The sequence below is a fragment of the Cydia pomonella genome, chromosome 3 (genome assembly GCF_033807575.1).
Source record: "Cydia pomonella isolate Wapato2018A chromosome 3, ilCydPomo1, whole genome shotgun sequence".
NCBI lineage: Eukaryota > Metazoa > Arthropoda > Insecta > Lepidoptera > Tortricidae > Cydia > Cydia pomonella.
Window position 1 is genome coordinate 20,198,907 of NC_084705.1, and position 26,870 is coordinate 20,225,776.

Genomic DNA, 26,870 nt, shown 5'->3' on the forward strand with positions numbered 1-26,870 from the left:
TAACGTGTGGGCCATCCGTGCAGCTTGCACGGTGGCACCCATATTAATTTCTGGAGTAATAAGTAATAATAAAAACCGGGCAAGTGCGAGTCGGACTCGCGCACGAAGGGTCCCGTACCATTATTCATAAAAATGGCAAAAAAAGTATGTTTGTTGTATGGGAGCCCCCTTAAATATTTATTTTATTCTGTTATTAGTATTTGTTGTTATAGCGGCGACAGAAATACATCATCTGTGAAAATTTCAACTGTCTAGCTGTCACGGTTCATGAGATACAGCCTGCTGACAGACGGACGGACGGACGGACGGACAGCGAAGTCTCAGTAATAGGGTCCCGTTTGACCCTTTGGGTACGGAACTCTAATAATGAGTACGTAATAATTGTGTGAAAGAAACGAATAAAAATATCAATGGCAAAAAGTGGAAACGTAGTAACCGCCATCTGACCAAAAACATTTTTATTGCATAATTGAAATGCTGTAAACACTTACGCCAATTCCGGTTTTGCTAAATTAAAAAACTGTGGTGGTTACAGCGCTACCGAAATGGTGTCCTATGGCGGATACAGCGTTTTTTTGCTTATACAGTAGAATCCGGATATAACGACCTTCAAGGGACCGGCGATATTATGTCGTACTAACCGGATGACGTATAAAACGGATATTTACATATGTATGTAATTATGTATTGGACCGAACTTGAGTAAATAATATCGACGCTAAAAACGGTTAGTCGTTATAAGCGACGTCGTTATAAATGAATTCTACTGTACCTAGTAGGTACTAAAAATAAGATTGCACGTACAGCATTTAACGTAAAATAGATATGAACGGTGATTACAACATTTCAATCGTTGATATTTTTACAAACTAACGCCACTTTCGCCTATTTAAATAGAGTGCAAGATAGGTATACCCCTACTCAAGATCGACTAAACAATAACATGAGAAATTTGGTTCTTTTATTAAGACCCTTAGGTTCTAGTTAGTAGAACCCCAATAGCTCAACCGGTTATTAAGATAAGAACATTCCAAAATCTGGATTTTTCTCACTGACTGGCCGACTGACCTGGCATCAAAAACCTAGTCCACCTCCAGATGACCTAGCAAGCTTGAATTTGGCATTTAGCTGGGCAAAATTATGTGATTACGATTCTAAGTTAAAGAAACAATATTTTTTTCACGTCAGCAGCTCGAACAAGGGTAATTTGCTGCTTAAAAACGAGTGAGTCAAAATAACATTCAAGTGACCTTTATATTCGAATGTCATTTCAACGTGCGGAGCCTAATACAAGTTCGAAGTATTTGGATTCTATTGTTTTTGTCCCTTTCACATCATTAGCAAAAAGAAAGAGACAAAAAAAGTTCACACGTAATTCATCGGTAGGTATATTAACGGTTAATAATAGACCCCCGAAATAATTCAGACCGCATTGTTCCAAAACACCCTACGAGTCTTCATTCGTAATAATTAATTAATTAAATAAAATTGATGACCTCCTCTTTTGAAATCTTGAAGTCGTTTAAAAATAGATAAAAAAATCAGGATTTGTCTAAGCTATTTTTTTACCAACAGACTCAGTTTTATAAAATTAACATAGACAAATATGACACAGACAAATATACTTAACTATAGGTACCTAAGTATGACATCCTACATACTTCGGTTTTTAATTCATTCATATATTTTATAAAATAACAAAATTTAATAAATGTAATAATTATTTTATTATCAGTAAGATTACATAGCGTTATTTAATTTATACCATGTGATTGACAAATTAAGTAATTGTCGCTTATTTACACATAAATATTATAATGTTTTTCCTAATTGTGAGATCAAAACTGCATGGGATAGAGTTCGTTCCATACTTGCAACTGTTTTTCATGCAGTTTCTCGTGCACGGAGAACTGCCTGTCTACTTTCAGGTACTTTCTGTCTTCGGGCTTCATGGTAGGCCAGTGCAGCGAGGACAGCTCCGATAATTCCCCTTTCCGAGGGTTTGGATTGCTAAGGAATAAAAAAAAAACGTTTTTGTATAGGGACAAATGTCTTTAAAGCATGTGATTATAGCAAAAGTAAACCCTCCAATGGCACTCCTAGAGACACCACACAATTTAGGTGCTCACCCGTGCTTGGCGAAGGTGTACCAGATGGCGGTCATCCGTTCTACTATGACATGATCCTGTGGCGCGGGCGGCGGCGGCGAGCGCGCCTTGATCGGAGTTCGGAAGTAACTCATGGAGAACAGGTAAATCAAGTCATCGTGATGTGCCGCGCCTGTAATTAACATTTTTTTAATGCTTCTGTTGCAAAAATGCAACAAAACCAGCTTAGCAAAAATGGTAATGAGTAAATAGGTTACGTAACAACGATAAAGAGGAAGATAGTGGAAATATTCGCTGTATTGGGTACTGTCTTGGTAGCTCAGATGGCAGAGCACGGGGCTAGCGATTCAGTAGTCGTGGCCTCTAGTCCCACCCAGGACAGTGAATTTTTCCACTTTTACTTTGTTTCTAAGCTATTTGTAGTTTTGTTAGCGAATAATTAATATTATTCTAACTACATTAGGGCACTTTGACAATATTTTCTCTAGTGAGGTAGGTACTTGTTTTTGGTAGAGTAACTGTTTCAGTTCTGTACCCCTAGTGTAAATAAATTCGATTTCGAAACGTGACGTACGCGTTTGCGTTTAGTCTCATTTTGTATTAGATTTAGAATGAGCGCGCCAAGCGGGACGTTTTGGAAACTCAAAATCCTATACAAAATGAGACTTAACGCAAACGCGTTCGTCACGTTATGATGTCGATCAAATTTACACTAGGGGTACAGTTCAAGAAATAACAATAAATATGAAATTAATCACTCAGAACGTTCGACGCTTGTTTTAAGCTAGTGTTACGTATAGCAGCTTACCCGCAGGCTTGCCGGTAACTGGATCCTCGTAGAAGCTGTTGTTGCCGATGTAGCTGAAAACACTGTACCACACCGGTTGCGGGGAGTGACGGCACATAAGATTCGCTAACCTGCAATGAAAAAACTACTTAAGTACTATAGTAGTAGTAGTAGTAGTATTTATTTTAGAAACCAACAATCAAACATTCATGTTCTTGAGATTTAGCTTCTTTTATTTCGTTGTCTGAGTTTACCTACTTAATTAAAATTGGCGTAAGAAATTGTTGAAACCACAAGCAGAATGCATAATAAATTGTAATTTTCAAGGCAGAAGCATTTTTTCTTTCTAACTGCATGCCATCTGCGTTTTTGATGACACAGAAGTAAGTAAACTAATTACCTGTGAGCATTAAGCCCAATCCAGCTATCTCCATACAACTTCCCAAGTGCCTTGTTGCTCTCAGGTGTGTCTTCAACCGGCTTGCCGCCCAGGTAAACCTCCTTAAGCCGACGGCTGGCCGCCGCAGAGTTCTTCTCAGGCAAGTTGAATGAAAGGGGTGCCACTTTTTCCCACTCAGTGTTCATACGTTCTCGTAAAGTCTTGTTTCTGGTCACAGCTGGATGATAAACGTATGGTAAACACAATAAAATACAAAATAGTACTCTTTATTGCACACCTCACACAGTTACCTAAGGACATTAGCAGACAGTATTTGGAATTAGCTGCTAAGAAACTTTTTTTTTCCTATCGGAATACGTGCGTATACGTAATACGTAAGAGGTAAGTCCTCACTTTGTGTATAAAAACTTACAAAACGCCTTCCAGAAGAACTCGTCCTCCGTCTGGCTGATGAGCAGCGGCACAGCGTTGAAGTGGCCTGTCCGCACGGCTTCGTCGGGCTGCACGGACAAGAAACGCGACTGCCCCACATCCGGCTCAACCACTGGAGTCCAGAAGCTGATGGGATCGTAGCCAAAGCCGAATTTCTAATTCAGAATAAATCGAAATTGTAAAGAAGGTAGCAACTGAATTCCTCCGATATAAAAAAATAGTAAAAAAGTACTCAAGGGTTTAACCTCGTAAGTAATTAATTAAGCGCGTAAGTAAGAATATTTTCTCGGCTATTACCTGATGCTAGTACCCCACATTGTTGTTATGGTATCGAGCTGTGTTAATTTTATCTCGTTCCTCCACCTCAAATTAAACTGTAAATATTATACTCACATCCCAGAAAGTCTCAAGTGAGTTGCCGAGTTCCTGCCATGTTTTGGTTTTCAGACAATCAACGATGGCGCGTGACGAGTTGGTGGGGCAGTTTAGGAAACGCGCCTGCTTCTGTGCCAGGTCTAACTGGTGCGACGGCAGGGGTTCCTTGCCCATGGGCGACCAGGACATCGCAATTCCTCGATGAAAGAGGTCTGTAATACAACCATAAATATTTATTTCGTTCAACTAGATAAAATAGATACTTGAAACTGAAACCGATGCTAAGGGAATTACAAAACTATGGCTTTATTTACGCCAATATTGAGTAATATTGTTGTGTACTGACTCGAACTGACCTTTAGACATGGGCGAAATCATATGTAAAACCACGCTAGATGAGCCAGCACTGCACCCCGTGATGGTAACTTTGCCCGGGTCGCCGCCAAACGCCGCTACGTTGCGCTGCAACCAGCGCAGTGCTGACACCTGGTCCTTAAAGCCGTTGTTACCAGGTGCAACAGAATCACCAGTGCTCAGAAAACCTGGGAAAAGAAATGTAAGCTATGAATCGATGGAAGCGGAAAGTCTAACTAAACAGAAAAGTATACCTAAAAATAAATGCTAATAGGAGATACTGTAAGTAGGACACGCATTAGAAAGGATGGCAGAAAAATACATAAATATTTACCAAGTGATGCCAGTCTGTAGTTGATCACAACGAGTACTAGATCTCTGTCCAGCAGGTAGTGGGGACCGAAGAGGTCAGAGCGACCTGAAAACGAGTAGTAACCGCCAGGGTGAATGAATACAATCACCGGCAGCTTACGCGAGCTAGACAGATAAATACATCATATCAGGTTTACCAGGAATTTTGTAAACATTCATAATAAAAGATGTTACGTAAGTATAGGTACCAAATTTGAGCCGTTTGTTTTTACAAAAAAAGTTACCTGTTATTATCTGGAGTATATACATTGATTCGGAGACAGTCTTCGTCGACGAAATACTCGCCAGAATCGACGCCGACGGGCTCCGGGCAGCCCGGGCCCTCCTTGCTCGCGTCCACCTCAGATGTGTACTTCTCCATGTCAACTGGAGGCTGAAAATATCGTATCCTGAATTAATAAAATGTTTAATGTGTAGTGAGCTAACCACCGCCTTACGACCACCATCAACGGTAACACGGCAAACGGTGATAGATATCGTGATTGCCGAACGAACCCTGCTTTCCACACTGAGGTGACCCAAAACTTATTAACTTGAAAGTTTTTAGAGAAGAGCGATTCGTCTTGTCCCTGTATTAGTAAACAATGTAGAGCAGAATAAACCTGGAATCGTAGCTCTCCTACGGGTGGTTGCGCGTAACGGATGCCGCGGTAGGCCTGGAAGCGGCGCCCGAGCCGCGAGTCCATCCACGAGCCGCGGATCACGCCCGCCGCCGTAACGGTAACGGGGTCGGAGGCCGACGGCACTGCATTTGCGGGCTTAGGGCAGGTCTCAGGCGTTGTGGATTTGGTAATCGTAGGGCCTGAAAATGCAAAATACTGTTATAGTGGTTTTAACAATTTTTATTTATTTATTGTCTTTTCTGAATACCATATTTAATAAAGATTTTCTAAATTGGTTGTCCATTATAAAAATAATATAAGGCGTACAGTATTCTTAACAAGATATCTATGTACTTTTTTAGTCTTCATTTACATCTACAGTAGGTTTGTAAATAATCTTGCATCTTCCAAAGTCAATAAGTTACCTTAAATGCGATAATTTGAATTATCTTCCGGTTAATGCAAATAATGCAATTTAACAACTGCCTAATTCAAAGATGCCCAATCACAGACTCCAATAATATTATAAGTTGTACTGTGTGTGTATATACACCACATCTAAATCATAATTACCAGTATCTTCATGGCTGTGGCGCTGCTGTGCGGCTAACGCACACGCCGCGACAGCCGAAAGCAGCAGAAACTTGATCATGCTTCAGTAAATCTTCAAACTACTTATGTATTGCAGTTAATTGATGTTTGTTTGTCCCCTGTGTGGTTCTCGCTCAGTGGCGTTGACTTGACTGGACTCGATGACTGTACGTTCACTTTATAGGGCTCTGAGATTTGTGAGAAATAAATGTAAGAATGTCAGTAATTCTGTAAGTAGTTTAAGTTAGGTACCCTTTAAACTTAAAGGTTCAAAAAATTACAGAAACAATAGGATGGAATACATTAGTCTAAAACGAAAGACAAGAGCGAGACGATACCTTTACATACCTATCTATATTGAATTCGTATGTGCAAGCTGTACAAAGGACGTACTTAGATATTTATGTCTATATATTCGTATAGCATAATGGTGATAAATAACAAGGTGAAAAACACGGTACCTGTTTAAATGAATATTTTTCCACAATATTTTCCTGTTTTTGTTATTGAGAACCAGTTGCTGGCGTGAGTCTGATAACAAAGATATATTATGATGTAAAAACACTATCAGTAGGTTAACAACCCGATAACCTCAAGGTTCAAAGACACTCAGGTGTGTCTTGCCTATAAAATAAGATATTTCTCTGCCTAAATATTCGACATCTGTTATATATGTACACGTAGCGGCCAGGCGTCAGGTGTACTGGGGGTCTAACCAAGATGACAATCGTTTGCAGAAAAGGAAACGAAACGCTATTGTCTCTCTATCACACTTCATTTCGTTTCGTTTATCTGCGAACGATTGTCATCTTGGCTAGGTCTCCAGATGTACTGCGGCAAAGTAGCAAACAATTGTGAAGAAATTTCTAAAATGCGGCATATCACAGAACTGACTATAGGCATAAACACGCTACCTATAAAAGAATACTCGTATAGAGCCGCACAATTTCATCCAAGTCGTTTACCTACTTGTATTGTACTACTACGAACCAACTCAAGATACCAACGGGCTGGTTTGTTGTTGTGTTAACTCATAGCAGGAAAACGATGCTTTGAGCAAGGGGATCCCCCGATACCATAATAGGTAAGTGTAAGTATGTATAATATGGAACAACTTGAATGCACACTCACGCACATTTACTCTATTATAACCATATCACGTTACATTTGTAACGTTAAACTTTACGACTAATTAAACAAATCATATGACCACAACATTCTGAGAGTAATATTATGCTAATTACACATGGAATTGGGTATCCTTTAAATTCTTTTTTTTTTTTAATGAATCAAATTCTCTAGATTTTACCAAGACAGGAATCATTTAACTCTGAGCAGGTGCTCAGAGAAGCTGGGTAGGTACTCTGCCGGTTATTAAAAATAGTACGGTGTCAATGCAAATTAAGAGCTAAGTCATCCGCCAAGTTTTAAAAATACTACGGTGTCCATGCAAGCTAAGAGCTAAGTCATCCGCCAAGTTTTAAAAATACTACGGTGTCCATGCAAGCTAAGAGCTAAGTCATCCGCCAAGATTTAAAAATACTACGGTGTCCATGCAAGCTAAGAGCTAAGTCATCCGCCAAGTTTTAAAAATACTACGGTGTCCATGCAAGCTAAGAGCTAAGTCATCCGCCAAGTTTTAAAAATCAAGTACTTAGCGTGGTCGGAGGCTATCAAATTATTACTGACTAGGCTTTGTTATTTGTACGCTAATACACTTATTTATTTACTCTCATTTGTAATATACCTACTTAGAGATGGCCTATGGGCATTATGGAGTTTCCGTGAAGTGGTCACTTTATTGTTACCTATCTCTTGGCGACCGGTTTTGCCTAGTGGGTAGTGACCCTGCCTATGAAGCTGATGGTCATATCATATAGGTGAGGGCATTTATTTGTGTGATGAGCACGGATATTTCAGATATTTGTTCCTGAGTCATGGGTGTTTTCTATAAATAAATATTTATAAAATATTTATATATTATATAATATACCTATCGTTGTCTAAGTATCCTCAACACAAGCCTTATATACTACGTCGGTGGCAAACAAGCATACGGCCGGTCTGATGGTAAGCAGTCTCAGTAGCCTATGTACACCTTCAACTCCAGAGGAATTACTATTTTATACTGTTTACTGTTACTGTTTATTACGTACGTATTGAAAATCATTAAAGAAGAACAGGTACAGCAATTTTAATTAAAGGTACACTGAGGTACACTAGAGGTACAGTATAACTACATACATTTTGCGTGATATAAAGCAAGATTTAATAGGTCCATCCGCCGTCCTGACGTCAGGTTGGCGGGTGGACCTCGGCGAATTTCAACGGAATATTTATAAACATACTCGTATTGTAAGTACCTCTAGTGTTCCTCAGTGTACCTTTGACAAAAATAGCTGCATCTCTTCCCGAAATAAGTTACGCCCAATAAAAGGTCCACCTTAGTGGATATTATTTTTAACCGAGAAAGGAGGAGGTTCTTAATTAGAATAATGGTGCGGGAACCCCAGTGGGTGTCCTGTAAAGATTTTTTTAAAAAACTAGAAATTCTTACTGTGTCAAGTCTATACATTTTAATACTTTGTACAGATTTAGTCAAATCTCTGACAATAAGTGAAACAGAGGACACTAGGGTGCGTAGATTGGCAACAAGGACAAAGAACCTAAACCACTGTTTTACTCCTAAGATTAAATTGGCAGAATATTGTGCTCGCTATCAAGCTGTTAAAGTTTTTAATAAATTACCGGTTGAGCTCAAATCTATTTCTGACCCCGATACCTTTAAAACCAAGCTACGTGCGTTTTTACTTCAAAAATGTTTTTATACTATTGAAGAAGTCTTTTATCATGACTTAGGGAATTAAATTTTTATTTATTTTTTTAATTGCTGACATTTCGATTTCAATAGTTGATTACTGTTTGTTTGTATTTTTGCGCCTTTTTGGAAATGTTTACATAATAATATTTAATTTTTCTTGTCTTTTTACTTGTTCACTTTTTTATTTTATTTATTTTGCTTAATACCTTTTTACTAAGTGAAATTTTTTCTCTTAATTTATAATTTATTTTCTTATTCTGACATGTTACTATTTTTTTTTTCTCTTAATTTTTAAATGATATTATTTGATTAATTTTTATTTTTATTTTTTACTGACAATTTTTTTAATTACTATTCATGTTTTATTTTTATTTTTGGGTTATCTATTTGAGCGGGCGATTTATTTGAATTAGTTTTAATATTTATTTTTATGATGTTTATTTTGATATATTTTTTTGTATGCATGTGCCTAGATTTAAGATTTTTCAAACACAATGTAATATTGTTATTGAATAAAAATGATGATGATGATGATGATTCGACTGTTTTTTTTTGTATGTATGTTACTGGATATCTCCGAGAATCGTGAACCGATTTTCAAATTTTTTTTTAATCGAACGGGTATAACCCCGAGATGGTCCCGTTGGCACCAAGTCGGGGTCTAATGATGGGATCTTGGAGAAATCGAGGGAACTCTTCAAATGTTATAGGTACATGTATGGCGCTTTTGGTAATTTTTATTTGAAGACGGTTTTTTTTTTGTTAAAAAGTTTTATTAAAATAACCCACTTTAGGAAGAAGTACACTGGTTTCTATTGAAGGTACACTAGAGGTACAGTATAACCACATACATTATGTGTGAAATAAAGCAAATCCTGACGTCAGAATGGCAGGTGGACCTTTTTTGGTTAAATATCTCGTTTTAGGGAGAGGTACACTGGTTACTGTTAAAGGTACGCTGAGGTACACAGAAGGTACTATATGTTTATTAATATTTCGTTAAAATTCGCTCAGATCCACCCGCCATCCTGACTCTCACGGAACGCGGAATGAATGGAAGTAAATAAAATCACTAATGGAAGTAAATAATGATTTTAATGATTATTTTCAAGACGTTTTCGTGGCGAGCAGTAGTGTTGGAAGCCAAGACACACTTTGGGTCGCTGCGCCAGAGGAGTAAGTAAGTAAGTAAGTATTTTCAAGACGTATGTAATAAACAGCTGTAGTACATCAATTTCCATAAGAAAACAATAGCTAATATCACTTCTATCTATGTGTACTAAATGGCGCCGCTACAGAGTATGCTCCCCAGCGGCGCCACTTAAAATGCGCATTATTTCGCTTCCTAGTACAGGTACAGCCATAAACATTATAGGTACATGACGTACGTTTTAGGTACATCATTTCATCATATATTTCAATAATTTTCTTTGTGGTGGCGCCGCTGCAGAGTAGCACACAGTAAAGTGGATGTGATTTGAATGTATTATTGTAGTCACCACGATAATGTTCGCATCGCTTACGACCAGTCAGGTTCACGCAGCCGAGTGAGCGACACCGTTTAAAGAAACGAGTACCTAAACTAAATTACTAGTAGTAGCAGATAGTTTGGTAATAATAATAAACTAAATTAGTAGTAGTAGTAGATAGTCTGGTAATACGTGAGGGAGCAGGATGATGAAGTTAATGCTGGTGCTGTGTGCTGCAGCGTCGGGTGCGCTGGCCAACCACCTCCATCACCCAGGTTAATTACCTATGTTACCAATTTTCTTATGAAATTTCACGAAATCAAAGCCACATACAAAATTCCGGATTCAGTATTAAAATTCGGGACACTTAATAAATAAAAAATAAAATATATTTTATTTCAGGTATACCAACCCATATGACACATTACAAAATACAATTCAAATATAAAAATAAAATGACTAAAAATACATTAAGTACTTAAATAACAAATTTAACATTACAATAGTACATTACGATACCTATTCGCACATGTATCGTACAACGTTTTACAGTACATATGGCCCTCTAAATGTTCGACAGTAACGTAATATGCAAATTTTCGCACTAGTGCGTTAAAGTAGCACCATATGTACTGTAAAATAAATTAAATAATTATTAGCGGCACTAGGTAGATAAATCAATATATTAATAAATATGTAGGGGCTATTTCTGTACCTACCTGTGGACGGTTGTATAATATATTTGTACACTCCTTCTTCCTCGCATTGTCCCGGCATTGTTGCCACGGCTCATGGAAGCCTGGGTCCGCTTGACAACTAATCCGAAGATTTGGCGTAGGCACTAGTTTTTACGAAAGCGACTGCCATTTGACCTTCCAACCCAGTCGGTAAACTAGACCTCGTTGGGATTAGTCCGGTATCCTCACGATGTTTGCCTTCACCGAAAAGCGACTGGTAAATATAAAATGATATTTCGTACATAAGTTCCGAAAAACTCATTGGTACGAGCCGGGGTTTGAACCCGCGACCTCCGGATTGCAAGTCGCACGCTCTTATCGCTAGGCCACCAGCGCTGTGTACACTGCCGGTATTTAACGAACTACTTACCTACGATTTATTACCATCGTGAACTTAAAAAAAAACATTGTCCTTATATTACTATATTTATAAATGTACGGAGTTTTTTTTTGCTCTGAAAAAAATTTGAGTTGGTAAAACACCCAATTATCGACACTTTAACGTAGAGATTCGAGCATTTTTTTAAATATCTGGTTTCTTTATGATGATACATGGTTCTTTAATGCACTGAGTGAAATTTTAGGCTTCATTCTATATTATTTTACAGTAAAAAGAAGTGTAATACTAATAACTTAGGAAATAAGACGAGATAGATTTAGGCTATTTTTAGCCTAGTTATCGACTGCAATATTCTATATATCGACACCCAGTAATCGACATGTTCCAATAATCGTGATCTAGTAATCAACATATTCTATTTATCGTCATCCAAATATCGACCTAACTTCGAACACCATTCCCAAATAAAAGTCTTACTCAGTCTTTTAATCATTTTAATTCGCTAAATAAAAACAAGGACATGTTGGCATGTAATGCTTTGGTAATTGTAGTACTTAAGTAACTAATAATTTTAACGCTATGGTGTTAATGTTTTAATTTTTTTAATCCTCTATATTATAAAATAGTTTTTTCTTATTTATTATGTCAACTTTTAATCACATTTTTGTTACTTAAGTAGGTTACTAATACTAAGTTTCATCTACTTGCTTAATACTAATCAACAAAACTTAATGAGATCTTCTCAGTGGCATATAAAATTAACATACTTCTTATGATATTTCCACTTGGAATTACAATATTATTAAGTAGGTACCTATTTATTATTTAATAATAAATTTATGGCAAGTTTTGATCACAGACTCGTTTTAGTCTACCACTTAATTAATAGTTGTTTGGCTTAAAAATCTATAAAACAAAGAAAGTTAAATGTTTTCTGAAGAACATTAAATTAAATACTTAATACCTTACATTCTTTCATTTCTGGTATCGTATAAAAACCTCTTTTATTGCATAGCGTTGGTTTTGAAATTGCTTTGACTATGTCAGACTTTTGGTACCAGATTTTATCTTCTTTTTCCGGCCATTTGAACGTGTTACCCACAGAAAAGGTCATGGTTAATTTCAAATTTGTTATTATCAACATTTTTAATTTCGCCTGGGAAAAATTCTCCTTCGTATTGGATTATAACATAATCTCCACTAGAATATGTTTTTGCTAGCTTAGGATATTTGCTCAATGGTATATCTTCGTCTGTTAGTTCTTGTTCGATTTCCATGTTGTAGCTATCTTCACTTTCTGCATAGTTTACCTCGGTGTCTGTATTGTCCGGCGATGTATCATTTGGTTTCGGTTTTGGTGTTGTATTTCGTTTTTTCTTCTTATGTTCTTTATCTTTTATTCTATTTTGCTTTTTGTTTTCCATTTCTCTCTGTTTTAACTGTCTTTTCACTACTCTTTCTTGGGCTTTAATTTCTTTTAGTTTTGCTGCTTCTCTTTTTTGGTTCTCTTTCACTTCGTGATAATCCCTCCATGTTTTACTTGTGATGGCAGAAGGAATTTTTTCTCTTAATCTTCATCTTCTCCGGGCCAAAATAAATTTCGTTTAAATGGCGATGGAATATGTGTATTTCCCACTTTATTTGCAACAGTTTTTGATGTATTAGTGCTTATCATCTCTTTTAAAGGTGTTTTTTCTGCAGCACTTTGAAGAACACACATTGAAGAAGTTGAAGATATCTGAAGTAAACCTCTTGCTTGCTTCGATGAACTTAATTATTGATTAATTATCAAAGCTTCATTAGACTTTTCTTTGGATTCAAGTGTGATCGTCTCTTTTGAAGATATTATTTCTACTACAGAATTCTCATTGAGGGTAAATGTTGAAGTGCAGGCATTGGCAGCTGTCTGAAGTGGATTTACTAATTGGTTGGAAGTGCCGTAGCTGAAGTTGAAGAGCAAGATGTCGAAGGTATTGTAACTGAATCAGTTATGTTAGAACAACTCGGCTTATCAATAATTGAGGTGTTATTTGTTGTTTCTTTTGATTCTTGTCCACTAGGCATTTCCAGTAATTAGTACTGTCAAATTATCTTTTTCGTTTCCGGAGGATTGGTAGATATGTTTGTCTCCTTTTTTTGCAAGAACTTTACCAGCCTTAGGCGACAAAAAAAGGCACTTTCGTCTGTGTTGAATATTATTGCCGGCTGTTCTAATACATCTTTGAGATCATTTTCGCGTAGATAAGATTCAACTTCTTCAAAACACCGCCTTATATGCTCTTCTGTAACAGCATCTCGAGCTGTCGTTAAATTTTGTGCCGTTCTCTCAGACAATATAGGATGTCTGTTTAGAAAAAGGTTGTACCATTTCTTGCCCGGTCTATTGTCAGTAAATGGGGTTGTTTTATCCTGATAAATTATGATACGTTGTACGCTATCGAGGAGCTCATCTCTAGTAACGGGAATGTGTTTTTCAGCCATTTCAAGTACCCATTTTTCTAAAATAACCTCCTCTTCCGTTGACAAATATGTTTTAGGGCCCATGGAACATTCAACTGGAGTCTTACCGGAAATCTTATCATGTAATGTAATTCTGGGTACACCAAACTTCTTTGCAGCAGTTGCAGTTTTCTCACCTTTTCTGACTGCTTCTACCACCTGGGCCATTTGAAGAGGCGTGTAATTTTTTTAGGCGCCATGCCTGCAACCTGCAAATAATGTCGGTTACTGGGACATGTAGGCTAGCATATAGAATATCCAATCATCGACACACCGCTGTCGGTCATTGGAACTTATGGGATATCCAATCATCGACACGGCTGTCGATCATTGGAAGCAATTTGAATATTTGAATAAAAGGCTTATATATTTAGAGTGCTGAACAAGCTTAGATAAATAATATAATAGAGTGCACAAAATAAAATAAAAAAATGTTTCGACATTTGTCGAAGATTAGAAAACGGAAAAAAAATATCTCCAATTACCGACAAATATCAAATATCAAATATCAAACATTTATTCAGCAAATAGGCCACAGGGGCACTTTTACATGTCCATTTTTACAAACAATAAATTAAAAAAAAAAATCAATTACAAATATCGAATCTATGAAATAATAAATACTTTATTAGAGATGTATACTGTCTCTAAATGTCAAATTACACAAAAAAAACTATGATAAAAAAATAAAACCATAAAATACTAAAATTCTTTAGAGATGTATAAGTCTCTAAGTGTCAGAGATAAAATATAAAAATATATATTAAATTATCCTTAGAGATGTAGAGGGTCGCCAAGGCTTGAATTCTTATATAAATAATTAAAAGACAAAAAAATTAAAACAGACAAGAACCGAATGAAGTGTCTCACGTTAATGTCACTCAAAAGTAAAGTTACATACTTTAACATAACCTGTACCCCGTGTAAGCTTAAACAGACCGGTCTCCACAGACAGGCGTGTCTTGACATTTTAATATAACCTCACCCTTCTAATGAAATTATTAAAAAGTTGTGAATGTCTATCCTAATTTCATAAACAACTAACATTTTCGATAAAGCAAAACATTTAAAAGTTATGGGCAATAAATCTTACTCACCTCCTTAACGATTTCACTAATGAAACTGGATTTCTTTCGAGATCTACCGCGGACTAAACATATCATTACGTTTAAAATATTTACACTGTGTTATCAAAAATCGCTGCAGAGTTAGCTTGGTCCGATTATATATCAATTAGGAAACTTTTATCCTCATAATATAAATGTGTTTTGTCGATTCGGTAAATAATACAAGTAGGTAATACCTATGTGTATAATCACACAATAGGTAAGCTTCAAGGTTTCGTTGTTTTCGCATTTCGCCAGATGTTTTTAATGATGACTAGTATGTTTAAAAAAGGAGGTACAGGTCGAATATGTACAGTTAACTGCAGAGAAAAGATACCCGCCCCCTTCATAGAAATTTGTATGCAAGGGTGCTACGCAAATAGCATTGCTGACAGTCCCTGTGTGTGGAGTCGGTTGGGCTAGTGGGCGACACTGGCGAGAAGGGCCGCGCCGTGGGTGCTGGTAGCAGTGGGGTCTCTGCTTCCGCGGTGTCTTCTTCCTCAGTTACCTTCTTGAGTCAGTGAGATTACATTGAGATTACTGTACAAGTGTTTAAATATAATGAAAAAGCACGCGTGATTAATATGATTATGAGCCTGAAAGCCTTTCAATAATTTCCACGTTACGAGCAAGCGTGTTGAAAAACGTTGTACGATATACGTGCGAATAGGTCATTCCCAATTGGTGTCGATTTCAATTTTCGTTGCGAATTTCCTACTTTTCGCAGTTGTATCGTACCTAGTGTAGGTACCATACATGGATTCAACAAGACTCTACAGCTGTACTAACAAAGCATCTCTAATAGCCAAGCATGGACTTATCCTTTAAATATATTTTCACCACACCAACTGGTAAAGGCCCTCTTGAATGTTCAAAAAACTAATGAGAAAGTTGTATTTTATCCACATGTGGGGCAAAGTTTTGCATCAGATGCAAATTTTAAGTCGTTTCCTTATGTTAGCTGGTAGAATTGACTTTTAAATTATGATTTTGGATGATAAACTTTTAATTAAGTTCATTTGGATTTGATTTGGTTTTATTTTTGGTGGTTTTGGTTAGTATTTTCCTCGCGTTGAAGTGGTGAAAAATGTTGTGTTTCAGTCGGAGGCAAAGTTTGTTTAACCCTCGTGCCTTGAAACCCTCGCAACGCTCAAGATTCCACTTCTCGAACCACTCGCTACGCTCGTGGTTTAATTTTGGAATCTTTCGCTTGCTCGGGTATCAATATTAGCACGAGCGGTTAAACAACAACTTTGCCCCCTTGTAAAACAAATAACTATTAAATTATTGTTTTTAAAAATTACAAGTAATTTATTTTAAAAACTTACGAATACACATAACATAGGTACAAGTTTCTTGAGGAAAGTGCCAGTTTAACAGATGGTTGATGCAAACTTATAATGTATTCTTGTCCACAAATAATTTATACTTGTGTACGAAAACACTGACTTCAAAAATGTACAGTCAACCAATTTGAATCCTAGGCCACTATAGAACCTTGACGCTTTAACTACTAGATACTTGACACGCATCACTCAATAAGCACTGTCGTAGAAGTCATTATGGCATGGTTCTATAGTGGCCTAGGAATCAAATTTGTTGACTTTGACTGTACATACTTACTAGGGAAAGTGAGGATCTTGTTTTCTAAGTGTGACCGTTTGGCTTATGGCAAACATGACCCAATAGCACAATCGGAATATAACAAACCTCGAAATCTCTGAGACAGTCCTGAAGTTTGGTATGTATGTAAATTAAAGGCTCCTTTTTCATGTCCCCACCATTTGACATTTGAGAACCTCGAGGAATCTCAGCCATCTTGGAGAAATTATCTAGGAAAATATGGTGTAAGACAACATCAAAGCTTATTAAATTCTACACAAAAAAGTCCTAGATATCTTTGCGAAAAAATACATCTTGTTATAGAAAATACTTGCTGAATCTAGGTTTAGGGCTTATACACTTCCAGGGGACATTATCTGAATAGGAAACTTGGAGGAATATGAATTCCACTTTTGACTATACATTTGTACAGTCGAGGAAATTGATTCTTTAGCAGTTAACGTGTCACGTTACAATGGACAGCTCTTACCATAAATATGTACAGCCAAATTTACTTGAACCGCAAGTTGCTAAAGAATCATTTTCCGCGACCGTACTTACATGATCTACACCAATACCAACATTTTACTCGACTGGGGTAGGGTTATGTTATGGGTTTAAGTACTGATGATTCAGAAGACCCTGTAGCTTAGGATACTGGCCGGATAAATGATTCAGCGGATATCAATAAAACAGACATCATCAGTAGATCCATAATTAGTACACGAGTACTATGAGATACAAATTTACTAAAATGAACGGAGAAAAAATGATTAGGGCTAAATATTGTGATTGCAAAAACAGATCTTAGGTCTTAAATGGGGTTCAAACAATAGGGTTGTTTCCAATTTTTTGAAACGCTTGTAATATGTTCTATATTAGCCAAACTTTGCCCTAAAATTTTACTTTTACCCTAAAAACGGCTTTAAATATGTTAAATTAACAAAATATATTTTACCCCATGATTTCGCGCCCAAAACGCTCTTTGAAAATTGTATGACGTCACAGTTCACGGTTTGACACATAACCAAAGAATATCACATAACTAATCAGTATTATCCATCATCATCATTCGCTTGCCCTTATCCCATTCATTTGGGGTCGGCGTCACCCGTCATCTCATCATTCACTCGCGTTCGTTTCATGTCATCTCTCACACAATCCATCCACCTTTTCCTAGGTTTTCCTCTCCCGTTTCATCCCTCCACATTCATTCGTAATACCTTTCTCGTCACATGACTTTCATCCGTCCGCATCACATGCCCATACCACGCTAGGCGATTCGCTCTTACTTTATCTATTACGGGTGCAACTTTCAGGCTTCCTCTTATATACTCATTCCTTATCCTATCCATTCTTGTCACACCACACATCCATCTTAACATTCTCATTTCCGCTACGTGCAATTTCTTTTCATCCGTCACTTTTAGAGCCCAACACTCTGATCCATACATGACGACAGGTCTTATGATGGCTTTATAAATTTTACCCTTCAGTCGGAGGGGCATCCGGGCGTCACAAATTGTTCCCGTGACCTGTCGCCATTTCATCCATCCTGTGCTAATTCGGTTTATCACGTCACGGTCAGTATCGCCATCGCATTGCACGAGCGAACCGAGGTACTTGAAGTCTGAGCAGAGCGGCAATGTAACGCCATCGAGGTCTATGGCAGCGAAACCGGAGAGACCGCCGAAATCGCAGAACATATGTTCAGTTTTAGATCTCAATTATCAGTATTATCCATGTACCTACATATTATTGTATAGTGATTTTTTTTTCTATTCAAGTGTAAATAATATTATTTACTTATTTCTTAACCTGTCTGTACTTAGTTCAGAGCTTTCGTCTAAATACTATGTTGACTCCGGTAGGCCTCTAAGTACAATACCAAAATATTCATGTGCCTTATTTTTATACCATTCTTGCAATGCAATTGCAATGTCCTCAGCAAAGCCTGAGTGTGTGACCGACCCATCGGCCCCCAGCCCCGTGACCGTGACGCCGGCGGGAGCGGTTCGCGGCTCGTGGATGGCCTCGCGGCTCGGGCGCCGCTTCCAGGCTTACCGCGGCATTCGCTACGCGCACCCGCCTGTCGGGGAGCTACGATTCCAGGTGAGCAGGGCAGGCAGCTACATTCTCTGATAAAGCTATATTCTCAGCCTCAAGTCCGTCCTGATTTAAGATATTATTCATATTGCTATAATATGTGGAAAACGCGAATGACAGATCCTTATACATCATTTCTCTGCTTCTGTCCCATAAATATGTCTATTAGTTCACATATTTTATTCACTAAGATGGAGTTTATAATTAGTGCTATGGAGTTGAGATATTGAAGATGGAATTTAGAAACATTGTTATGGAGTTGGGAGACTGTGATATGAACAGGATATGAAATATTAAATAACATTTCCTTACGTTCATGTAGTGGAATTGGAATAAAAAATTGCCTTTTCTCTCAACTTCCAAGTCTTCCAACCAAACATTTGACGGAATTTATTCGACGGAGACTAAGGGAGTAGTTTATATTTTTTCACGTCGCTTAAAATTTTGTTTTTTCTTCGCAAGTGTGATGAAAAACATTGTGTCTAACTCCGGGGGTAAGAATATTGCAAACTCGGGTCTTTAATTCCTTCCAGCCTGCGGCTGTTGGGAATTACCACCCTCGCTTCCAAAGTTTTACTTACCCTCTTTGCACAATGTACTATTTCCGTACTTACGCCCAAACATCGCGCTCACTGAAAAAGAAACTGTAAATAGAACTAAGTTAAACGTGAAAACGTACATACTATGATTAAAACCTAGAAATGTTTGAAATTAAAAAAAAAAATGTCTAGCCACCGGTAGATATGGAAGAATACTCTTCTGAAGTAGACGCGAGTGAGGAAGGCCCGGGATGCCCGCAGCCAGCGCGCCCCGGCAAGTACCCCATGGACGAGGACTGTCTGCGCATCAACATCTACACTCCGGATAACAACAGGTATATAAAACATATACAACACAAAGTGGTAGCACAAAAATTACTCACTACTATACCTAGAACTACGCTCGTATACTAGTACTGCGAGTGCGGGGGAACGTGGTGTTCATATCGAAGCAAGCGCGACTGGACAACTACTTCACGGATGATGACCGTCCCAGAGAGCCTACCGCGCACCACGTTCGACGTGTTGCCTCTCTGTCGCACTTATAAATTTGTACGTGAGTGTGACAGGGAGGCAACATGTCGAACGTGATTCGCAATAGGTCCTCAGGAACGCCAGAGAATAACAGGATAGTATACATACACATTGATGAAAACGGAAAGTCTTCATTATATTCCAGCCGACCGGGGCTATCCACCCGGATGTCCATAAGTATAGGATAGTATAGTTCGCAGAGATCCAGCAGCTTAAAAGACTAATCATAATTATGGTAAAAGGAAGGAAGGTACCTGCATAAAACACACGGTTAGACAAATGGCAATGGTAAATTATAAGAATTTCTAATACTTTTTGATTACAGTCCCTTGAAATTCAAACAAACCCAAAAAACTAAAAAAAAATGTGTTTTGCAATTCGTACAGTTCACGCAAGTTGCCAGTGGTAGTGTTCATCCATCCGGGTGGCTTCTACTCGTTCGCGGGCCGCTCCGATCTCTTCGGCCCGCACTATCTACTAGATCGCGACCTGGTGCTTGTCACTCTCAACTATCGCCTTGCGTCTCTCGGTAAGGATACAAGCACTTATTTTAGTAACTATTTAAGTAAGTATGGACCGGTGGCCAACACTAAGGGCAACCCAATTAGCGTCTCCCGAGCGTCGGCGTCCACTCAAAAGACCCTAGTGTGGGATGGCCCTTAAGTGCCCGTTTTGACCTGCAGTTTACAACCAAACATTAAACAACCTTAAAACCTTCTCTGTTGACCACCCTAAAGCAATGTTGGCAAAGAGTCTTGGTGCACCGATTTTTTCAATAGACATACCGTAATCCAATTATATTCTCAGGTATGTTTCTCGTTATGACGCAATTTCCTTACTTTTCCAGGTTTCTTGGCTACTGGCGACGCAGTAGCGCCCGGTAACAACGGCTACAAGGACCAGGTGTCGGCGCTGCGCTGGGTACAGCGCAATATAGCTGCGTTCGGCGGTGATCCGGGGAAAGTGACCATCTCTGGGTGCAGTGCTGGATCCAGGAGCGTCATACTGCATATAATATCACCGATGTCTAAAGGTATGATGTACGTTGTGAGAGTACTTTACTGGAAATAAGTAGTACCTACTATAGACAAAGGTGCAGCAGGTATCTGGTATATACAGTGCCAAAGCCTTTGCAATGTCGCTATAATCCGGTGACTTAGGCACCAATACATCTGGTTAATAGTGACTATATACCTACCTATGTAATATTTGAAATTTTCTGAATGGAATTAGCCCTTTTCTAGGCAAAGTACGATTTATCGACCACATACGCGCCAGTTGAATTAGTATTCCGATTTAAGGTTGGAATTAGATTGGACATCCGGGAAATGTGTGGTGTCTTCAAATAAATCATCAAAGCTGGATTTATTGGAATATATTTGGATTTTTTGGGTAAACCTTGTAGATTGGTGCCGCCTGGAAAAGGGTTAAACTCTGCTGTGAATTGTATTTAGCCCTATATATATAACTTTTCATTTTGTGCCTTTTTCCATTTTTAGGCTTATTTCATCGTGGAATCGCAATGTCAGGCTCCCCCGTAGGGAAAGTTGCTGTGCTGCCGCACCAGTTCGACCTAGCGCAGAAGCAAGCTATCCTACTTAACTGCCCCACCAACTCCTCGCGCGCCATCGTCGACTGCCTGAAGACGAAGACCTGGCAGGAGATTGGTAATTCTCTGACCGGCTTCTGGACTGGTGTAAGTTTCAGATCAAATTAAGCCTCGCTCAAGAGCAGTGAGTTCAGCCAACAGAGTTTTTGAAAAATCGTAGCAATTTTGTAGATCATAATACGGTTTCCAAAAATATAAATAACAATCTTGAGGCCTTTCTATAGTAACTTCATCGATTTGAAATCTAAATAAACAACTTTTGCGCGATAGAAAAAAAATCACAAAGATATATTTAAAACACACCATTAAAATTTGCACAAAAGCTATTATCATGAGGCTTCTGAAATGTGTAATTGTATCTTTGATCGAACCCATCATTACAGTATGAGTCATTAAGTAATTAAAGTTACTTTTTTTGCTAAAACTAACTAAAAATAACAATCCCCACAACCTCGAATGGATGGGTGGCGATCGAGCAGTCAAAAGGGCTTACTTGGGTCGACCAACTGGACGCCGTTCTGTTGATCATCCTAAATATCGTTGGGCGGATAGAGTGGAGGCAGATCTCCGTGAGCTCGGCGTCGGCGAAAGCTGGCGTGAATTCGCTCTAGACCGAGCAAAGGGGCGTGCTCTTATGTTGGAGGCCAAGACTCATTTTGGGTCATCGCGCCAGCCAAGTAAGTAAGTCGTAAAAATAACAATGATATCCGCGATTTCGGGCACGCACGGCCGTCCGCTCAGTGCTCAGCGAGCTGTGTCCGCAGAAGAACCTGAAATCACGGCACCTTCAGGTTATCAAACATTATATTTATATTCAAATGCGACTATTTCAGGATTCAGATGCTGTTAGTTTTTGGACCGCCGTCGTGGAGCCTGACGTAGGGCAACCGCGTTTCCTTGCAGAGCAACCTGATGAGGCTGTGCGCCAGGGACACATGCACGCCGTGCCACTGCTTATTAGCCAAACCGAGGATGAGTTCTTTTGGAAAGCATTTGGTAGGTTAAGTTTTATACCCTTAGTAAAAATATTGATAAAGCTATAAGCTTCTAAATCTTCTGATAAACACCAAATAATCTCTTTCTGATAACCGACCGATTGATTTCGAAATAATTTCTAATAATCCCTTTAGTTTCTGACTCAATATGAAGTTGTAACTGAACTGTTGTAACTGAATAAATAATTTTCACAACAGCAGCTCGTAAAGGCTCTCTTTATTCTTCAAAAAACTGATGTGAGAGTTGCAATTATCCATAAGAATGGCAAAGTAAGTTCAAGGAAATTTTGAGTTGTTTTTGATGATGGTTTTGAATGATAAATTTGGATTTAACGTATTTATTTATTTTTATTTTATTTTGAAACATAATAATATACAGCATTACAGTCGAGACCAAAGCACTGTACAATTTAGATTATATAATAGGATTATATAATAGGATTACATACTAGGAAATTATATAATAGGATTACATACTAGGAAAAACAGATCACAATCAACTTTCATCCATCACCTCGCAATACCCAATAATAATAGTATTATCCTCGCGTTGGTGCAGTGAAATTTTTTCACTCGGTAGCAAAGTTTTTTTAACCCTCGGCGCTTGGAGACCCTCGCGACGCTCAAGATTCCACTCATAAAACCACTCGCTACGCTCGTGATTTAATATTGAAACCTTTCCCTTGCTCGGATATCTGGGGGCACGGTAGTGCCCCCGCCCAGGCGAGCGAAGCGCAAGGGCACTACCTACCTTTTTTCGAAGTGTTTTGTCATTTCTTTAAGCCCTCATAACTTGGGATTGGATTATACCACATAAACAAAATTCTCGGAATATAGGTAATGTCATATTAAGCATAAACAATTTCAATTGCATAGCTCTTATATTTTATATAAAATTCATATCTAAAAAATCCCGATTTCGTCACTGACTCACTCACTCATTGATGATCATCAAACCCTTAGGGTACTTCCTGAAGTCCTAGAAAGCTGAAACTTGGTATATAGGATAGTATTAGTACACAAACAACAAAACAAAATATATCAAAATCTTGAATATTTTTGCTCCTAAAGGGAATCAATAACCGCTGAACCGATTTAGTTAAATTTTGGTATGTAGATAGTTTTTGTTATGGGAAAGGATATAAAATAGTTTTCAACCCCCAAATCACCCCCTAAGAGTGAAAAAGGGGAGGAAAAGGGCATTAGGGGAAAAGGGGGTTCAAGTTTGTATGGGGAATCAGTAAAAAAGCAGATTATATAAGTGATGCCCATAGATACGTATTTCAAGATTTTTAATAGTAAATTACCCCAAACCCTTTAAATTAGGGGATGAAAAATTGTCATAAACAACTTACAAAAAGAAGTGAAATCCCAACTAAAACATTTTCATGTAAAATATTCCCTAGATGAAACTATAAGTCTCACATTGTAAAAAAGTTATCAGATCTCTTGTAGAGCCAAGCTTTTAACTCTACAAGCCCTAACTTCACAAACTCTCTACCTTAGTCAATAAATGTGGCTTGGCCACTTCGTTACTACAAGAACTATTGTATAATAAAAGGGCTTGTAGAGTTAGAAACTTAGCTCTGAGAGAGAGCTCAGCTTGAGCTCATAGATCTGATAGCTTTTTTAAAATGGAAGACTTATGGTTTCGTCTTGGCAACATTTTACATGAAAATGTTTTTGTTGGGATCAATATCAGCACGAGGGGTTAAACAACAACTTTGCCCCCTTGTAAAACAAATAACTACTTTTTTCTTTCAGCTGTAACCAAGAATAAAACACGACGTGACCGTATGAACACTGAATGGGAGAAGATCGCACCAGTATCGTTCGCGCTGCCGGAACGAAACTCTTCAGCGGCCAGTCGCCGTCTCAGACAGGCGTATCTCGGCGACAAACACATAGAAGACACGCCGGAAAGCAGCAGTGCTCTTGGGAAGTTGTATGGAGACAGCTGGATTGGACTAAATGTGCATAGGTGCGCGTGCGCGTACATAAACAACATTGCTTTCTCTTTCTAACTTCGAATAAGGCTTAAGCCTTAATTAATTATCATAACCAGTTATTGGATTTTTAAAATTATATTTTGACATACCTACAGACATTTCTTAGATCACACTCGTTAATAAAAGATTGAACTCTGATTATAACTTATAACGCTTCCCAATTTTACGTCTTCAAATAATAGCTTTTTGTACCGTTTGTAAAAATTCTAGAATGGCAAACCTGATGTGCCGCCACTCTCCCCAACCCGTTTGGTATAGCGTCTTCAGTTACATCGGCAACAACAGCTTTTATCAAGATCCGACCACCCATAAACCTAGGGGTAAGCGTTTTTGCAGAATATCCACTTTTTTCCATGATCTTTTCATACGATGCTTATTTTGCTTAATGTGACTAAACATTTTGCACTTTTTTTAAGTTCATTTTTCAGTTGTTAAAATCAAGTTCGTTAATGCCTTTTGTATAACCTGAATTGTTGGGACCATTCTAAGTGTATGGACGCTAGAAGAGGAGCGTTCGGCGGAGCGCGTGCAGCGTGGCGATGGCGTCGAGCTCATATGCAGCGTGCACTAAGGCCGCTCCTACACGTTGTTTAACATGCACGCCGCACGCCCCGCCCCGCTGCACGCCCAACTCGAGCGTCCACTCAGGCCTTACACTAAAAGGCTTCTACTCACCTTGCAAAAAATCGCATCCAATTTTTGATACATTGCTGCTTTTGATGGAGGTCTTGACTTGGATCTGGATATGCCATGCAGTCCAGCTAGCCAGTACGTTAGAAGTTATAATAAAACTTGGATTCTTCTGATATATGCAGGCGCGGCGCATCACGACGACACGATCTACGTGTTCTCGCAGAGCTACCTGCGCCCGCCGATAAAGGCGCGCTCGCCGCCGCCGCCCGCGCCGCAGGACCATCTCATGGTGGAGCGCATGACCGCCATCTGGTACACCTTCGCTAAATATGGGTGAGAATATTGACTATACTATGAGTATGTAGTAAGATATATAGATATAAGTTTGAGGGCTACGACGGTTACTTTGGACTTATTTCCTACGTGGCGACCAAAATGTGGACGAGTTGTCAAAAATACACACTACCTTAATATATAGGCAATATGGTCGTATATACATATTTTAGGCACTTTGTTCGTATCGATATTTAATACCTCGACTCTAAATAAATAAAAATATTGTGTTCGATTGTCTCTGTTTTAAAAGTAATCCATCCCCAGCGACCCGAACCCTCGTAAAGGCGAGTTGCCGGAGCTGTCCTCGCTGCACTGGCCCGCCATGAAGCCCGAGGACAGGAAGTACCTGAAGGTGGACCGGCAGTTCTCCGTGCACGAGAAGCTGCACGAGAACCAGCTGCAAGTCTGGGACGAGCTGTATCCCATACAGTATTAAACATCATCTCATGCTAATTCTGTTTTATTATATTAAATTAATGTGATAATAAAACTGTTTTATTATCAGCATAAAATATTTATTTACATGATAGATACATACAGAGGTATTACTATAAGTAGCATCATAAAGCGAAATATTTTATACGATTTATCTTGCGCATACAGCGCCTGCTAATATTTGATAGCAACATTCTTCTAGAACTACAATATTTGGTACCTATATCTAATTTTTACAAGCTTTTATTTAACTTGCCCTGTTCCTGTTTTTTGATATGTATGTTATTTTGTTATTATCAAATCTTGGAAGCTAAATTTGAGCCGCTTCCCGATTTCCGATCGAGTTGAAAATTTGCATACATATTTATAAATTGGGTGACTGCAATATTATGCTATCATCGAGCTGATCTGATGATGGAGACAAGAGGTCGGACATTGGAACTCTACAACGCAACCTAATAACGAGTATTAGTTGCCCGTGGTATGAAAAGTACAGTCAGCGACTAAAACGTGCACCAAAAATTAAAGTTTTGCTAAAACTTATTTGTATTTACTTTACCGCATAGGTTAAATGACATGATATAGGTCTGTCAGTGTCAAAAGTAACGTTTTTGGTTAAAGAAATGTCATTGACACTCACAGATCAGTATCATATCGGAAACAGATCGAATAACTAAAACTGGAATTGGCCTGTGTCTAGTGGGAGTTGCACCTAAAAAACGCGGATTGGGTTCGGGCATATAGGTAACTTATAGGTACTACACTTTAATCGACCGAGATATAAACCCCGTAAAACGTTAACTTATAGGTACGAAAAAACCTCGAGTGAATGGAATAGATCTTATAATTCCTTTTTTAAAACTTAGACAAATGGCCATATTTCCGACAGTTGGCAGGCCAGCTGATGGCCATATTAACGCTATATATTTATCCCACCAAAAACATTTCATGTAAAGTGTTGCCAAGACTATCATGCGCCTAGCTATTAGTTTTTACACTAAAAAGTCATCAGATCTCTTAATACCAAGACTTTTACTCCGTTAATCCTAACCCTTTAACTCTATAAATCCTAACTTTAC

The 26,870-nt window shown here is 38.3% G+C and overlaps 2 protein-coding genes and 1 long non-coding RNA gene across 3 annotated transcripts; 1 reads left to right on the plus strand and 2 right to left on the minus strand.

Annotated features, from left to right (window-relative positions):
* Positions 1–1,703: 1,703 nt before the first annotated feature.
* On the minus strand, positions 1,704–6,702 carry LOC133516244 (juvenile hormone esterase-like). Its single transcript, XM_061849077.1, has 12 exons — positions 6,483–6,702; positions 6,004–6,209; positions 5,431–5,630; positions 5,053–5,201; positions 4,791–4,933; positions 4,459–4,644; positions 4,121–4,314; positions 3,708–3,882; positions 3,296–3,512; positions 2,917–3,026; positions 2,130–2,280; positions 1,704–2,010 (listed from the first exon to the last, which is right to left on the minus strand). Exons 2-12 carry the CDS (start codon positions 6,080–6,082, stop codon positions 1,839–1,841), a joined length of 1,776 nt encoding a protein of 591 aa, XP_061705061.1. The 5' UTR covers positions 6,083–6,209; positions 6,483–6,702; the 3' UTR covers positions 1,704–1,838.
* A 2,470-nt stretch (positions 6,703–9,172) lies between these two features.
* LOC133516246 (carboxylic ester hydrolase-like) lies at positions 9,173–25,846 on the plus strand. The gene is made up of 11 exons (XM_061849079.1): positions 9,173–10,586; positions 18,544–18,707; positions 19,433–19,575; positions 20,161–20,303; positions 20,622–20,807; positions 21,274–21,470; positions 22,217–22,379; positions 24,143–24,359; positions 24,598–24,707; positions 25,203–25,353; positions 25,621–25,846. The coding sequence occupies exons 1-11, from the start codon at positions 10,517–10,519 to the stop codon at positions 25,790–25,792; spliced, it is 1,716 nt and encodes a 571-aa protein (XP_061705063.1). The 5' UTR covers positions 9,173–10,516; the 3' UTR covers positions 25,793–25,846.
* On the minus strand, positions 11,866–15,054 carry LOC133516248 (uncharacterized). Its single transcript, XR_009799192.1, has 2 exons — positions 14,985–15,054; positions 11,866–14,096 (listed from the first exon to the last, which is right to left on the minus strand). It is a non-coding gene; the product is annotated as an uncharacterized LOC133516248 (long non-coding RNA).
* Positions 25,847–26,870: the final 1,024 nt, after the last annotated feature.